Source organism: Tachysurus fulvidraco, chromosome 16 (assembly GCF_022655615.1).
Source record: "Tachysurus fulvidraco isolate hzauxx_2018 chromosome 16, HZAU_PFXX_2.0, whole genome shotgun sequence".
Classification (NCBI taxonomy): Eukaryota; Metazoa; Chordata; class Actinopteri; order Siluriformes; family Bagridae; genus Tachysurus; species Tachysurus fulvidraco.
The window spans coordinates 19,839,094-19,856,906 of record NC_062533.1 but is presented as its reverse complement, the minus strand read 5'-3'; the positions used below and the strand labels follow the sequence as shown (position 1 = coordinate 19,856,906).

General features: G+C 40.0%; 1 protein-coding gene across 1 annotated transcript; it reads left to right on the top strand.

Moving 5' to 3' along the window:
- Nucleotides 1-9,230: 9,230 nt before the first annotated feature.
- On the top strand, nt 9,231-16,014 carry LOC125138957. Its single transcript, XM_047801446.1, has 6 exons — nt 9,231-9,285; nt 9,374-9,724; nt 9,876-9,944; nt 15,407-15,505; nt 15,602-15,639; nt 15,803-16,014. The coding sequence occupies exons 1-6, from the start codon at nt 9,234-9,236 to the stop codon at nt 15,926-15,928; spliced, it is 735 nt and encodes a 244-aa protein (XP_047657402.1). The 5' UTR covers nt 9,231-9,233; the 3' UTR covers nt 15,929-16,014.
- The last annotated feature ends 1,799 nt before the right edge of the window (nt 16,015-17,813 follow it).

Here is a 17,813-nt window from a genome sequence, read left to right as displayed (position 1 = left end):
GTCTATGGTTACCCCAAGGTTGCGAGCTGTGGCTCAAGGGGAGATCAGATCGTTGTGCAAGGATATAGCAAGATCATGACCTGGGGGTGAATCACCTGGGATGAACAGCAGTTCAGTTTTGCTAGGATTGAGCTTTAACTGATGAGCAGTCATCCATGATGAAATTTCTGCCAGACATGCTGAGATCCGGTCAGAAACTGTGGCATCTGAGGGTGGGAAAGAGAAAATAAGTTGTGTATCATCAGCACAGCAGTGGTAAGAGAACCCATGTGATGAAATAACTTCACCAAGAGAGTGAGTATACAAGGAGAAAAGAAGAGGACCAAGTACTGATCCCTGTGGGACACCAGTGGAGTGTCTGCGTGGAGCATATGTCACTCCAATCCATGTTACCTGATATGAGCGTCCTTCCAGGTAGGAAGCAAACCATTCCCAAGCTGATCCGCAAATCCCAAGACTCTTGAGGGTGGATAAGAGAGTCTTGTGGTTGACCGTATCAAACGCTGCTGAAAGGTCAAGGAGGATAAGGATGGATGACAGTTTGGCTGATCAAGCAGCATGTAGCTTCTCAGAGACATCCAAAAGGGCTGTCTCTGTAGAGTGAGCTGTTTTAAGGCCAGACTGGTTGGGGTCTTGGAGGTTGTTCTGTGAGAAATAGACTGACAGTTGATTATAGACAATGCGTTCAAGAATTTTTGAAAGAAAGAAGAGAAGTGATACCGGTCTACCGGTCTGTAGTTACTGATGTCTGATGGATCCAGAGCAGGTTTCTTTAGGATGGGAATAACCCTTGCTCTCTTGAAAGTAGTTGGCACCTGACCAGATGCTATGGATCTATTGACGATAGTGGAAATGAAGGGCAAAAGGTCCTGTGCGATGGTCTGGAGCATAGTGGAAGGGAGTGGATCCAATGGGCAGGTGGTAGGATTGCAGGACTGGATGAGTTGTAAAATCTCTTCTGCTGCTACAGTTGAGAAATATGACAATGAAGGTGTAGGGGAATCCATGCTCTGAGATGTAAGTGCAGTCGGGGCTGAAGTGAAGGTCCGGCAGATTTCCTCAATCTTCTCCTGGTAGAAAGAAGCAAAGTCTTCTGCAGTCAGGGAGGATGAAGAAGGTGGAGCCGGGGGGTTGAGCAGAGAAGAGATGATGTGGAATTTCCGAGGGTCATGTGAGGAAGCTTCAAGCTTTTCCTTGTAGAAGGAAGTTTTGGCAGAAGTCACATCTGAGGAGAACTTGACCAGAAGTGTTCGGTAAAAGTCCATAGCTGAGGAAAGAGATGAGAGGAAAGTATCTGCGGTTGAGTCCAAGGGTAGTGAGGAAAAAGACTCATTATCAGGAAGGGAAGAAAGAGTGCCAGAAGCTACAGATGAAGGGGAGACAGAGTGAAGTTTGCGGCAAGTAAGAGCGAGGGGATGAGAGGTAGTTTTAGCTGCACACAGGAAGCAAGCTGCACACAGGAAGCAAGCTGCACACAGGAAGCTCTCGCATCTTCCAATATATATGCCTGGCTGAGTATTTTTTATTCAATTCCGAGTTATCTTGAGTCTACACTTTAATTCTTGACAAAGTATTTACTTGTCCCGCAGCGTCAGCTTTTAGCCAGCGAGCATAACTAGCCTGTTAGCTCGGCTACCGCTAGTACAAGCTCTCGCATCTTCCACATTTTCATTTCACAGACTGGAGTGAGAGGCAGGGAGTTGACCTGCTCAGTCCAGTGGCTCGCTCCCACCCTGCTCTCCTCCATGTCCTTTCTCATCTTTTAGAATCAAGTGATATACAATAAATAAATAAACAAACAGGTTAAATAGTCCGCATCTAGCCGGCTAGCACAACTAGCCTATTAGCTTGGCTACCGCTACTACAATCTGTTGTACTTGCTCTGTAACACCATGCCGGTTACGTCTCTGTCTTTGAGTGCAGGTGAGGACGCATTGGAGCTGCACTTGGTAGAACTCCAGCTGGTTGCTGTGGAGAAGCAGATCCGCGAACTACAGGTGAAGCAGGCCGAGCTGCGGGAGCGGAAAGCCGCGCTGGAAGCTCCCCGGTCGGTCGCTCACCTGTCTCAGGTAAACTCCCAGGATGTAATTACCACTCCCTCCACCTCTACCCCGCGTGTTTCTCTGTCCAGGCCCAACACACCGATGAAGTGGCCTGCCCAGGAGCTGTTCACTCCGGCGCCAGGACACCGCAGGCCCTGGGTGCAGCAGCGGAGGACGCGTGCCGGTCCCCGGCCTAGGACCTCTCCCCCTCCACCACCGCCGGTCTTCGAGATCCCCACCCGGAACCGCTTCGCCCCTTCGCAAGACGGACTGCGACAACGTGATCATCGGAGACTCCATCGTCCGCCACGTCCGTGCTACGGTGGCTAAAGGTAAGGCTCGCACTCACTGCTTATCTGGTGCTCGTGTTCTTGATGTCTCTGCACAGGTACCTAGAGTCGTGAGCAGAAACACCAGAGCTGTGGTTCTTCATGTCGGCTCGAATGACACCAGCCTGAGGCAGTCGGAGATCCTGAAGAGGGACTTCAACACCCTGGTGGAGACGGTTCGCAGCACAGCGCCCACGACGAGGATCATCGTGTCTGGACCACTTCCAACTTACCAGCGAGGAATTGAAAGGTTCAGTAGACTTTTCGCTTTAAATGAATGGTTACAGTCATGGTGTCAGGCTCAGAAACTACTCTTTATCGATAATTGGAATGTTTTCTGGGAGCGTCCTAGGCTATTCCGTGCTGACGGCCTGCACCCCAGCAGAGTTGGAGCGGAGATCCTCTCGGACCACATCTCCAGGGCGTTGAACACCTTCTGACTGGTAAACTACTCTTTACATTTAAATCTTAATAGCCATCCTTCACCTCAGCACATTGACACAGAAAATGCACACATAGCTCACCCTATAGAAACTGTGTCTGTTCCCCGAGCAGTGAGATCCAAAAGTAAATACACGAGAAGTTCTCGAAATAATCTTACTGTAATTAGACCAGAAAAATGCCAAAGTAACAAACAAAAACTGTTCTTAAGGTTTGGACTTCTGAACATTAGATCTCTTGCACCCAAAGCACTTATTGTAAATGAAATGATCTTAGATAATAGCCTTACTGCACTCTGCCTCACCGAAACGTGGATTAAACCAAATGAATACATCAGTCTAAACGAGTCTACACGAGTCTAGATTTAGTTCTTTTGAAGTGCTCGTCCTTAATGTTACACTATCGCACGTGCACACGAAGAAATCCCTGATGTCTCTTGCCCTAGCGACCGTGTACAGACCCCCAGACCCCCAGGGCCCTACACAGTTTTTCTTAGAGAATTCACAGATTTTCTCTCAGACATATTAGTTAACTTTGACAAAGCATTAATTGTAGGAGACTTTAACATTCATGTTGACGACACAAACGACGCTTTAGGACTCACATTTATGGACTTACTAAACTCACTTGGGCTCAAACAAAACATCACTAGTGCAACTCATCGACGTAACCACACACTAGATTTAATAATATCACACAGAATAGAAGTCACTGATATAGATATCATACTTCAAAGTGATGACATCACAGACCATTACCTCATAATGTACACACTACCTATAGAACAGACTAACTGTGTCTCACCACGTTATCGACTCGGTAGAACCATTATTTCGACCACCAAAGACAGATTCACAAATAACCTGCCTGATCTGTCTGGACTTCTTACTGTACCCTCAAACACAAACGACCTAGATGCAATGACTAACAGCATAGACGCTATATTCACTAGCACATTAGACACTGTTGCCCCAGTCAGATTACAGAAGGTTAGAGATAAAACACTTGCACCATGGTATAATAGTCATACTCACACCCTCAAGAGGGAGACCCGTAACCTCGAACGGAAATGGAGAAAAACTAAATTAGAGGTGTTTAGAATTGCGTATAAGGACAGTATGTCCAGCTACAGACAGGCTCTAAAAGCTGCTAGGGCTGAGCACCTGAGCAAACTCATAGAAAATAACCAGAACAATCCCAGGTTTTTATTTAGCACAGTGGCTAGTTTAACAAAAAATCAGAAATCTGAACACACTATTCCATCACATTTCAGTAGTGAGGACTTTATGAGATTCTTCACTGATAAAATCGAAAGTATCAGGAATAAAATAGGTGACGCTCAACATATGAGAGCAACCAGTGACACAATCTCACCTAAGGCTTTGCACAGCTTTACAAGTACAGGACAGGAAGAGTTAGATAAACTTATTACTACAGCTAAATCAACAACATGTTCACTAGACCCCATCCCAACTAAACTACTGAAAGAAGTGTTACATAAAGCTGGTGAGCCTCTTCTTAATATCATTAACTCCTCGTTATCTTTAGGTTACGTCCCGAAGTCTTTTAAGGTGGCAGTTATTAGGCCACTCATCAAAAAACCTAACTTAGACCCTAATGAACTATCAAATTACAGACCTATCTCACACCTCCCGTTTATGTCTAAAATACTTGAAAAGGTTGTGTCTGTTCAACTGAGCTCCTTCTTACCGGAGAGCAACATCCTTGAAGAGTTTCAGTCAGGTTTCAGGCCCCATCATAGCACAGAAACTGCACTTGTTAAAGTTACAAACGACTTGTTCTTAGCTTCGGACCAAGACTGTATGTCACTATTAGTTCTACTTGACCTTAGTGCTGCATTCGACACTATAGATCACAACATTCTTCTAGATCGCTTACAATATTACACAGGTATTCATGGTCAGGCTTTAAGCTGGTTTAGATCCTACCTGTCTGACCGATACCATTTTGTAGAATTAAATGGTGAATCCTCCAGTTTACTACCAGTTAATTATGGGGTCCCTCAAGGATCAGTTCTAGGACCTCTGCTTTTCTCTATATACATGCTTCCATTAGGGAACATTATTAGAAGACATGGGATTAGTTTCCATTGTTATGCTGATGACACAGTTATATATCTCCTCAAAACCAGATGAAATAGCCACAGTGTCCAAATTAACTCAGTGCCTTAGAGAGATAAAAGACTGGATGAGCTGCAACTTTCTATTGTTAAACTCCGATAAGACAGAAATACTACTCATAGGTCCAAAAACCAGTGCACATAAACTCTCACAACTTAACTCCCATTTAGAGGGATGTACTATTACAAGTAGCTCGACAGTGAAAGACCTCGGTGTTATATTAGACAGTAACTTGTCTTTTAAAAATCATATCGCCCATACTACCAAAACAGCCTTCTTCCACCTTAGAAACATTGCCAAGCTGAGAAACATCCTGTCTGTATCTGATGCTGAGAAGCTAGTTCATGCCTTCATGACCTCTAGACTGGACTATTGTAATGCATTACTAGGTGGTTGTCCTGCATCATTAATAAATAGGTTACAGTTAGTCCAAAATGCAGCTGCCAGAGTTCTCACTAGGACAAGAAAGTATGACCATATAACCCCAATTTTATCATCTCTACACTGGCTACCTGTTAAGTATAGAATTGACTACAAACTGCTGCTACTTACGTACAAGGCTCTTAATGGTTTAGCTCCCATGTATCTAACTAGTCTTCTAACACGTTACAATCCTTCACGCTCTCTGAGATCACAAAACTCAGGGCTTCTGGTAGTTCCCAGAATATCTAAGTCTACTAAAGGTGGTAGAGCATTTTCTTATTTAGCTCCCAAACTTTGGAATAGTCTTCCTGATAGTGTTCGGGGTGCAGACACACTTTCCCAGTTTAAATGTGGATTAAAAACTCATCTCTTTAGTCAGGCGTACACATAATACATCCCATAATATCATGCACCAGTACATCAGACCAGCACATTTTTATGAACAGCAGATATGTTAATCCCTTTCCACTGCTCCTCTCTTTGTACCCATCCCGAGGCATCCAGACACTGTACCAGCTCCCAACGTCCTCTGTGGGACGAAGCCTTTGGACGTCCACTGAGCCGAGGCCGACTCTAAGAATCCTGAGACATCTCCAGTTAGACTCTGTGGTACTGAGGAGATCAGAAGTCCATGATCCTTACACCAATACAACATTTAACTGACTGTATATTACAATCACACCCCAGTGTCACCCATATGAGGATGGGTTCCCCCTTGAGTCCGGTTCCTCTCAAGGTTTCTTCCTTTACCAATTTAAGGGAGTTTTTCCTTGCCACTGCTGCCTGAGTCATCTCAGACTTGCTCATAGGGGAATAAATACATACACACTGTGAACTATTTATATCTAATAATAATCTAGAATTTTTATTCTGTTAATTCTTATTTCTTTTATTATTCGTTAATTCCTTTATCATTAATTATGTTTACCTTCTGCTCTGTGTTTATGTTCTGTAAAGCTGCTTTGAGACAATGTCTATTGTAAAAAGCGCTATACAAATAAACTTGAATTGAATTGAATTGAATTTTAGGTAGGATAGGTAGAGTGATGGTGAAGGATACCAGGTGATGATCAGAGACGTGTAGTGGGGTAGCAGTCATGTCTGTAGCTGGAGAAGGACGGGTGAAAACCAGGTCCAGGACACTCCTTTGTGTGTGGGGATGTAGCTTTTGAGTGTGAGGGAGAAAGAGTCGAGAAGAGACAGGAGGGAAGAAGAATGTAGCTTGTCAGAGAGGAGGATGAAGTCACCAAGCACTGTCAGGGGGGAGCTATTGGAAGGGAAAGCACTAAGCAGTGAGTCCATTTCTTCCAGGAAGTCTCCTAGGGGACCAGGATGGTGGTAACTGAAATGGCATGGAATTCAAAAGAAGAGATGGTTAAATGAGAGAAGAGTAGAGGTGTAAAGCACCATTTCTTAGACAACAATAAACCTGTACCACCACCCCTGCCTGTTTCTCGTGGTGAGTGAGAGAAAGCATAGGCAGAGGATAAAGCAGCTGGTGAAGCAGTGTTCTGTGGGCATATCCATGTCCGATTTACACCTGACTTATACCTTACACCTGACTTACACCTGACTTACACCTTACACCTGACTTACACCTAAATTACACCTTACACCTGAATTACACCTTACACCTGACTTACACCTGACTTACACCTTACACCTGACTTAGACATTACACCTGACTTACACAGTACACCTGACTTACACAGTACACCTAACTTACACCTTACACCTGACTTACACAGTACACCTGACTTACACCTTACACCTGACTTCCACCTTACATCTGACTTCCACCTGGCTTACACCTTACTTACACTTTACACTAGAGGTCTTCAGGGGTCCACTTAGATCTGAAAACCTGAGGTCCGACCCGAGACCTGAGCGGGTTCGGGTCTAAAAGTTTCACGTGTACCTCGGACACGGGTCGGGTATAATAATAGCCGCATCGGGTCTCAGGTAATTTAAAGTGAATGTGTTTTTACCAAACGGAACCGAGAAGACTCGAACTATTGTATCTCGTGTGTGTGTTTCGAGTCCTTTTCCAACCTCTCCTCTGTTTCCCAAGGCCACATGCAACATGTGACTGGTGACGTGTGGCTGGTGGTAAGCTAATTTTCGTTGAAACAGACCTGTCAATCAATTTTTAATCCATGCTGTAGCGGTTATTTTAATGTAGAGTTATGCAACATTTGGGTCCAGTCAGGTTAAAAAAAAATTGCCAGTGTGTCAAGTTGAACACGGGTCTAATTTTTTCGTGTTTGTCTCAGGTCGGGTCTTTCTTTTAAAAAAAATTTAAATATGCACGTCGGGTTCGGGGTGAAAAGTGATTCGGGTCACTTAGGTCGGGTACATTTCTTTAGACCCGAGAAGGCCTCTACCTTACACCTGACCAACAAGACAACTGTTCTGTAACACTGACACATTAAGTGCCAAATAAACTCAGTGTGTAAGAAAAGGTCAGAGGTCAAAATGACAGCTTTTTTAAATGAATATGCAGTTATTATATTATAAAGTGTAACACAAGAGAGTCAACAGTCAACATTAAAAACAGCAAATATCAACCAGGTAGAAGAGGATTAAGAAGAGGGAAGAAGGGAAAAAACACTTTCCTGAAGAAAGAATATTTTGTATCAGAGTAAAACTCCACCTTAATGTGATCTGGTCTTTTTGCATAGATTCCCGATTTGTTTAATTAGCATTGGGTGGTTTTGTGGGCAGGAGTAAATGGGCAGGAGCAGGTTGGAAGAGTCATCTGATTGGACGAAAGGGCAGGGTTGGGATTTGTAGGCATTCCAGAAGAAAACAATCCACTATGAACATCGCCACATTTCTAGTTGAGTTTAAGAGACAGGTGTCTTAAACACGGGAAAACAGGAAATGAAGCGACATCCTCCAACAGAACAGATGTGTGATGTCCACCGAAAAAAAAAAAGAAAAAACATAAATAAATAAAATAAACCAAAACACCAGTGAACAAACCAAAAAAGTAAAGGGCAGAAAGAATAATCCAAAGAAATGCTCCCATAATTATCCGGTGCCAGGCTAGACACTATCCGTCTGTCAGAGAACAGGGTTTTTTTTGTGAAAGAAAGATTAAAAAAACAAGACACAAAAGACGAAGACATTACAGACATAAAACAAAGATTCTGCTGTGCCAAAAGCAACACAGCACTAATAAATAAGAAAGACAGTTAGACACTTAAAGGGCAGGTGTGCTGAGGTGGGAAGGAATAGACAACAGTGGGACAGATGCATGAACACAAAACGTAATCAAAAGGCACATGGCAAAAGTCCGGGCTACATCCTCATGACTTTGTTAAGAACCTATGGGTTCAGATGACAAGGACATGTTTTATGCTATTATTAGTGTTTACTTCAAAGAAAACAAAATGCCATTAAAAGTATCAGAAGTGTGTTTTTAAATGCTTTCACTGGGATGGAGCCATTAAGAGAGAGTTTTTGTATAGTTAACTACAAAAATATGAAAGTAAATAAATATTTATGGTCATTGAAGGTACAAAACTGGAGCTTAAGCTTAAACTGGAAGCTCTAAAGTAAAGTTGTGTTCTTAAGTTTGAGTCAAAGTAAAAGATAAACTTATTTAGAAAATAACTTTTTTGCTCTTCATTAAACTTCTTCTATCTGAGAGATTTCAGCACACAGGACTGATAAATGTGACTCGTCACACCATCAGAATAGACAAGAATTCACTGTGAGCTTCACACCTCATTACAGCTAATGGACCAATCAAATCAGTCCACAGCTTCAAATCATCCAATCAGGTGTGAGTCTGGATTTGGTTTTGTACTGAACACACAAGTTCATTAGATCACTTGGTGTGAACAGGAACGATGATCAGACTCTTTGTCGCTCTTTGTGCTCTTTTTTCTCTCTTCACAGCTGGTGAGTAACTTTCTGAAACTTTAATGTAAAACTATAATATTTTATATTTAACTCATTTACTGACATTAAATATTAAACATTTTTACAGTGAAAACTTCTGACATCAAGGAGATTGACGTGATAACAGTAAAGCGTGGAGAAGATGTAACTATGGAGTGTAGCATTAGCAGTGACACAAAGAAAGAGAATGTAGTTTGGTACAGACAGATTTCAGGAAAATTACCTCAGTTTATTGCAAAACCATACAAGTACATGGACAAATTGGGCTACAAATTTATTGAAGGATTTAATGATGCTCGTTTCAGTATTAGTGTAAATGACAAAAAATTTGATCTCAGTATTAAACAAACAAGTGAAGATGATAAAGGAGAATATTTCTGTGGAGAAATGGAAGGAACTGTAGTGAAGTTCACATCTGGAACACGTCTGCAATTTGAAGGTAAACAGATTTACTCTGATAACCTGCTAATTCCAGATCAACACTTTAACCAGAATTATGTCTACATATGTATTAAATGTTGAATATTTCACTTTATTTATATTTAGTATCATTTATGTTTATTTTCTGCTTTTCTGATGTATCTGTAAAGATAAAGACACGACACACAGTAATACAACTGGAACTACACACAGAGATTCACACAGCTGCTCAGAAACAAGTAATAATTTGGTTTCCTTTCACTGTCTATAACAGAATGTTCCATAGTGACAACCTCTCACTGTTCACAAATAGGCTCAAAATAAGTGTTTTAAAACATCTGTATTTTTCAATACAGGTTGTTTCCAGATTCCGGTGATGATCTTTCTTTCCATGTTTAGAGTTGGAGTTCTTGGCTTTCTGATTATTATCTTTACAATCATTTTTTTGGTAAAAAGAAATAGAAAAAAATGTTAGTTTCACTTTTGCTGTAATTTACCATGCATTATTACATATTGCCTTTCTTGTTTTCTTGTGATCTCGACATAATAAAACTCAGTTTTCGTAATTGTATAGCGAGAAAAATCACAATAATAAAGTTACAGACATCACAGCCTACTTCTTAAGTGCCAGACACTTATGTGGAAGTTGTCAATCACTGACAGACAGAGAGCTGTTTCAGTTTGAGTCCCTGATCAGAGCAAACACATTGATCCATGATGCTGCATTACTGAGCTTTTGCTGCTTCTAGAACATTTTTTTTGCAAAAATCACGAAAAAACTTAAGTCATGATCACGATAAAACAAAAAAGAAAAAAATTAATAATGCATGGCCTCTTAGAACGTTTGTAGTAATTGCTTTGTTTTTCTACCTACATTTTAAATTTTATTCAGATAATTGACTAATATTTACATTGAATATAAAAAGTCCTCTTTATTTCTGAGATCTTAATATTCCATCTTGGTCTGTGATTTCATTGACATTTTGCTTGTAGTTTTGTATTTTGGCTTTAATATATTTTTAAAAGAAAAAAGTCTCAGATGTTTCACTCTCATGTAGAGCTGCAATGAATGTACTGAATAAATACTAACTCAACAGTACTGAAAAATAAATTGTTATTCAATACATGATTTAAATGTATCTTTCTTTCTTTCTTTCTTTCTTTCTTTCTTTCTTTCTTTCTTTCTTTCTTTCTATTTATTAATTTCTTTATTTTATATTTAACCTTCTTAATGTAGAATCATGAATACATGTCAGTCCATTTCTTTGTATTTTATTTTATGAACATTTCTTAATGCCCTGATAAAGAAAGAATCAACTTTTTACTTTATACCACTTTAAACTACAGAGCTGTTTCCACTAACACTGACACATTCTCTGGTGTGATGGAAAGCAGAGCACAAACAGCTCAAACCAAACAGAAGCGTGAGGCCATTAAGGTTTTAATCACATTAAAGGTGATGAAGCTGCCGGACTCGTAGACTGCAGCAACACTCTGTCTAAAGGTTTTGCGAGCATAAGTCAAGATGTGTTTTACAGTTTAATTCTTTAGTGATCACATAGTGTGAGAGCATTCATTAATTATTACCCTTTATTTATTAGACCAGTTAAGGAGGACAAGTCCTCATAGACAGCACATTTTAGAAGGATGGCATGTCAAATGCATCAAAACCTGCAAAAGACAAGTCATTTTGTGCAAGAGGTTTTTAGCCATGGAAACTGCTCCAGTGCAGAGACAAAGGACTGAGTTTTGGTTCCATGGTTGTCCACCAAAAGTATGACCTCAGCAGGTCCAGAGTGCTACTGGAGCTGGGGTGTCAGGTGAACCAGGAAGCCTACTGGTGTACCTGGGAAAGCAGCAGGTAATCATTGACAAACAAATGACCAGGGGGATCATTAGGTTTGACCGAGATAAATGCACTGAGGCAGGGGTCAGGAGAGCTCAAACTCCCACATGAAGGCCTCCATGCCTGTTGGTATCAGATGGCTGGATGGTTTCAGAACCCAAGAACTACACGAACCCAAGAACTTCCATCAACAACAGTCATAGCATCAAGAGGTTGAAGGAACAGGGCATTCAGTATGGATGGTACAGTAAGAACTTAAACACTGGCTAAGTTGAAGACCAACAATCTGAATATTATTCACCAACTGAAGTCAGTCTAAACAATAAATTGCTGCTTAGCTTCCATGAGCTGGTGCCTCCACTCCGCCGTGGTTACCTTCATTGCTGGTGACTAACATTTTAACGCATTGTATTTGCATTAAACTGGGGAGAGGCTGCAATGAAAATGGCATAGTTCAGTGGATCCTAAATGAACATGATGGTGAGAAGCACTTCATGAGGTCATCCACATAAGTTTGAGATTCAAGAAAATGCTTGAAAATAATGAAAAAGGGGAGAAACACGAAGACATTCACAGGGGCATTGGCCCAGAGCATGATAAATGTTGGCACATCTGACAATAAACAGGGGTCAGCCTGGGCACTCTGACATGTCTGAGGCTATGCAGTGCCATGTACAGCAAACTGCAATGAACAGTGTGTTCTGCCACCTTTCTATCATAGTCACCATTAACCTTTAGAGCAATTTGACTACAGTTGGTCTTTTGTGGGATCAGACCACACGGGTTAGCCTTCACTCTTCATGCACATAAACAAGCCTTGGGTGACCATAACTGTGTCAGACCACAAGTGGTAACACCACATTTAGTACTAAGTACTGCATACTAGGGAAATCCCCACAAGATTTGTCATTTTGGAGATGCTCTGACCTCGTCATCTAGTCATCACAATTTGGCCCTTCTTAAAATTTTCTTGCTTACACCTTTGTGTCAGGAAGGACAGCTGACCCAGATGTGAGACAGACATAAAACTGAACAGTCTTTAATGAGCTCTATGGCAGATAAACAATCCACAGAAACAGAACTTTCAAACAGTGTTCAGGAAAACAGTCACAGCAAATGGTAGGCAATGGTGTGCACAAAAACATATTACTACAACTATGGCAGGTAAAACAGCAGTAAAAATACATTTTCCAGGCAGAACTCACGAAAAAACCATCGCACAGGTTAAACAGTGGCAAATATCCAAGCTCAGGTAGAGTGGGGTAAATAGTCCAGGGCAAACAAATCCTAAGCTACTCCAAACCTGTAAACCGTAGACAGTGTAATCAACAAACAGGGCATCAAAAGCATGGCTATAGCAGGAAAACGGGAAGAAACTGGGGTCAAAAACAGGCAGAGAAACACAGGACCAAGGTGTGATACTCAAAAACTGAAGAGAGCCGGTGTCCTTAATAATGCAGAGGCATACAAAATGGCAGTGAGCTCCAGAATTGCTCTGTCCATGATGGCTGTCACCGCAAAAGTGCTTGTCACAGGAGGAATCGTACTTTGTTAATTTGTCTATACATTAGTGTTGGTTTACAGGCTACAAGCAATAAAAAAGGTCAAACGGTAAACCAGAGACACTAGACAAAGGTTTGAACATGATGCAATCTGGCTTGGATATTACACAGCTTGAATGAACAGCAAGAATGTGTTACAACTCTATGAAGCCTTTACAAATGTGATATAATTGTCTCATATCATTTGCATATCATACACAAGTAACTGTGTAAAACATGCCTATATTTATTTATTCCAAACCTGTGCACAAAGCGCTATAAAGAGCTAGAAGGATGTCCTTGTAATATAAACTTTTACAGTACTTTAAAAGATTGTCCAGTAGAAATAATCCATAGTTTAGAATTAATTTCTGTGTGAAGACAAACCTGGGATTATGAGCCGAAGCTCCTAACATGCCTAGAAACACTGATGAGAGTGTCTAAAACACCCAGCCTCTGAAACTCAGAAACCACAATGCTATTTCACTTATTGCACTACAGCGTAGTGTGAGAGAGATCGCTGCTGCAGCCAGTAACACTTCTACACATGTGTTAAGCAGCTTTTATTGTCATTTCAAACATATATAGCTGCATGAGTCTATGTGTTTGACAGTTTCACACCTTAATGGCCTCATGTTGCTGTTAGTTTGAGATGTTTGTGTTCCATCTGTGTGTGTGTGTGTGTGTGTGTGTGTGTGTGTGTGTGTGTGTGTGAGAGAGAGAGAGAGAGAGAGAGAGAGAGAGAGAGAGAGAGAGAGAGAGAGACAAAAACCATGTCGGACTTTAGAAAGAATACTGATGAGGTAGAACACAACAAGACAACAGTTCTGTAACACTGACATATTTAGTGGCAAAAAATGGTCAAAGGTCAAAATGAAGTCTTTTTTAAATGAATTTGCAGTAATTATAAAAACCGAGTAAACAGTCAGCAATAAAAACAACAAATATTAGCCAGAGGAAAAGAAAAAGAAAGAACAAAAGAGAACAAGGGAAAAAACACTTTCCTAATGGAACTTTATGGTATCTGAGTAAAGCTCCATCACCAAAGTCAGACCCCGACATGTCCTAGTCCACGCAATCTAAACTGTCCTGTAGCGTAGAATCTAAACTGTACCACCAGCATTGTTTGGTTCTGAGGGCGGGTTTAAGTTTGCACGAGCAGGAGGGAAGCGTGATCTGATTTGAAGACAGGGCGGGGGGTGGGATTTGTAGGCATCCCAGAAGAAGTCCACTATGAACATCGCTGACTCTCTAGTGGTCGAGTTTAATAGCTGTTACTGAGAAACTACATGCTGCTAGATCAGCCAAGCTGTCATCTGTCCTCATCCTACTCGACCTTTCAGCAGCGTTTAACACAAGACTTCAGACTTGGAATTCATCGAGCAGCATGGCAATGATCTGAGTCTGGACCTGGTTTTGTACTGAACACACAAGTTCATTAGATCACTTGGTGTGAACAGGAACGATGATCAGACTCTTTGTCGCTCTTTGTGCTCTTTTTTCTCTCTTCACAGCTGGTGAGTAACTTTCTGAAACTTTAATGTAAAACTATAATATTTTATATTTAACTCATTTACTGACATTAAATATTAAACATTTTTACAGTGAAAACTTCTGACATCAAGGAGATTGACGTGATAACAGTAAAGCGTGGAGAAGATGTAACTATGAAGTGTAGCATTAGCAGTGACACAAAGAAAGAGAATGTAGTTTGGTACAGACAGATTTCAGGAAAATTACCTCAGTATTTTGCAAAACCATACAATAAAGAATTGGGCTACTGATTTAGTGATGGATTTAATGATGATCGTTTCAGTATTAGTGTAAATGACAATAAATTTGATCTCAGTATTAAACAAACAAGAGAAGATGATAATGGAGAATATTTCTGTGGAGAAATGGAAGGAAGTGTAGTGAAGTTAACATCTGGAACACGTCTGCAATTTGACAGTTTTACTCAACAGTTTTACTCTGATAACCTGCTAATTCCAGATCAACACTTTAACCAGAATTATGTCTACATATGTATTAAATGTTGAATATTTCACTTTATTTATGTTTAGTATCATATCTGTTTATTTGCTGCTTTTCTGATTTATCTGTAAAGATAAAGAGACGACACACAGTAATACACCTGGAACTACACACAGAGATTCAATGAACAGCAATAAATAAATAAAACAAGTAATAATTTGGTTTCCTTTCACTGTCTATAACAGAATGTTCCATAGTAACAACCTCTCACTGTTCATAAATCATACAATATTTATACAAGTTGTAGATTTATACATTGTGTGTATTTTCATCATTCCAGGTGAACAGAAGTGGATTAATCCCTTAATAGCCTCCAATATATTCTCTGTTATCGTAATCACACTTCTGCTTGGAGTTTTATATAAAAATCACAGAAAAGGTTTGTTTATTTTTATTTGTTGTTATTTATAGAGTTATTGTATAAAGTTGTTGTATGATGTGAATTTCATCTTTACTTGTGTGTCTTATTGTTCAGATGCTTCATCAAGCAACCATCAAATTCCCACCAATCAGGTAATCCAGTCTTCTATTAACTGGGATTCTGTTCTGTTAAATAAATCCACATCTGAATGCACAGAGAATTTTAATAGACATCTATTCACCAAAATATCAGTGTAGTCATTATTTTAGTCTTTTAATCCGCTCTGATTAATAAACAGCTTTTGTTCTTCATCAGACTGCTGATGATGATGATGATGTCTTGAACTATGCAGCTGTGAGTTTTGCTAAAAAACCTTCATCCTCCAGAACATCCAGAGCTAAGAGCCATGAAGACGTTTATGCTCAAGTTAAAATAAAATAGAGAAATTATATTCTTTTACTGAAGCCTTCTTCAGTTTTTCTCAGCATTTTTTCTTGAAATAGTTCAGATGATTTCTAAAATGTAAAAAAATATATTTTTATTATTATTATTATTATTATTATTATTATTATTATTATTATTATTATTATTATTATTGTTTTTGATATTGAAGGTTTTTAAGTAAGCTTTTGTTTTTGTGAACCCCAGTTTTGGTCCATTTTTAATTTTTTTCAGATTAATAAAACATTAACTTTTCCAGAAATATTATGAGCCTGTAAGTGAAATAGGGCTGAATATAAAGATTCCAACATTACTGATGAGATGTGGCTGTTTAACCTGAAATTAAATTTCAGACACTGAACATTAAATCAGATTAAAAATGTATGTTGAGACTGATGATGTGCCAAGAAGTGCTTTATTTTAAATGTTTTCAGACTATATACATTATCAAATTTCACAAATACCACAGTGTATTTTTTGTGTTCCTATTTAAGCTAATTTTAGCAACATGTTCATTCCCACAGATGTCTCTAAATGACTTCACTGGTTGTATTAAAATTTCTGTTTAGTAGAGAATTAATAAACAAATCTTACAGTTCAGTCCACAGTTGCCTTGTGACATCATTTATAGCCCCAAAAATACAGAATAAGCTCTGGTGTCTATTTTAAGCAATAAACAATTTTAGCAGTTTTGTTGTTTCCATTAACTTTCCCATATATCGTCTAGTGTGAGATGATTTCAAACTAAACAGCAGCATGAGGACAGTGTGTGTGTTTTTTTTACCACATCAAGGTGTTAAAGTTCATTCATTCATTCATTTTCTACCACTTATCCGAACTTCTCGGGTCACGGGGACCCTGTGCCTATCTCAGGCGTCATTGGGCATGAAGGCAGGATACACCCTGGACGGAGTGCAAACCCACCGCAGGGCACACACACTCTCATTCACTCACACACTACGGACAATTTTCCAGAGATGCCAATCAACCAACCATGCATGTCTTTGGACCGGTGGAGGAAACCGGAGTACCCGGAGGAAACCCCCGAGGCACGTGGAGAACATGCAAACTCCACACACACAAGGTGGTGTGAGGCAAACGTGCTAACCACTAAGACACTGTGCCCCCCCAGTTGTTAAAGTTGTTAAACTTTATAGTTTGTAGAAACGGTTAACATTTTGTTGTCTCCAGTGTCACAGCACAAAAATAGAAACCTCAGGTAATAATGGAGCATGTGAAAAGGATTTAGCAACCAAACCACAAGAAGCTAGCTTGCCACACGTTGCACAAAGTGAGCTGTGAAAAGACGTGTTGAAAAGAAAAGCTGTGTGTTTTTTTTTTTTTTTCTACTAAGCCTTCTTCAGGTTTTCTTAGCATTTTTTTCTTGAAATAGTGCAGATTTCTAAAATGTAAACAAGAAAAATTTTTGTTTTTGTTTTTGAAGGTTAAACTGTCAAAAAAGGCTCTTGGTACACAATTTAATTAAGCTTATGTTTTTGTTTACCATTGTTTTTGTCCATTTTTAAGTTATTTCAGCTTAACTAAAAATGAGCTTTTCCAGAAATATTAAAAGCCTGTAATTGAAAAAGGGCTGAATATAAAGATTCCAACATTACTGATGAGAAGTGGTGTAATGATACACACTACTCTCTTTGGCTCTCAACGAAGGCAGTCCCATTTTCTCTCCCTCTCCTGCCCCTTACTTTTCCTGCTTTGCTCCTCTCATCTCGTCTATTGTCTTATACTTTGAGAGACTCTCTCCACACTGCTCTCCAAACTAAAAAAGTATCATGGATTTGATAAACTGTTCTCTCAATGCAATTGACACCATCTTCTCAACAAGAAGCTTGGGTTAGGGGGAACCTGACTGCCCTGCCGGAACATT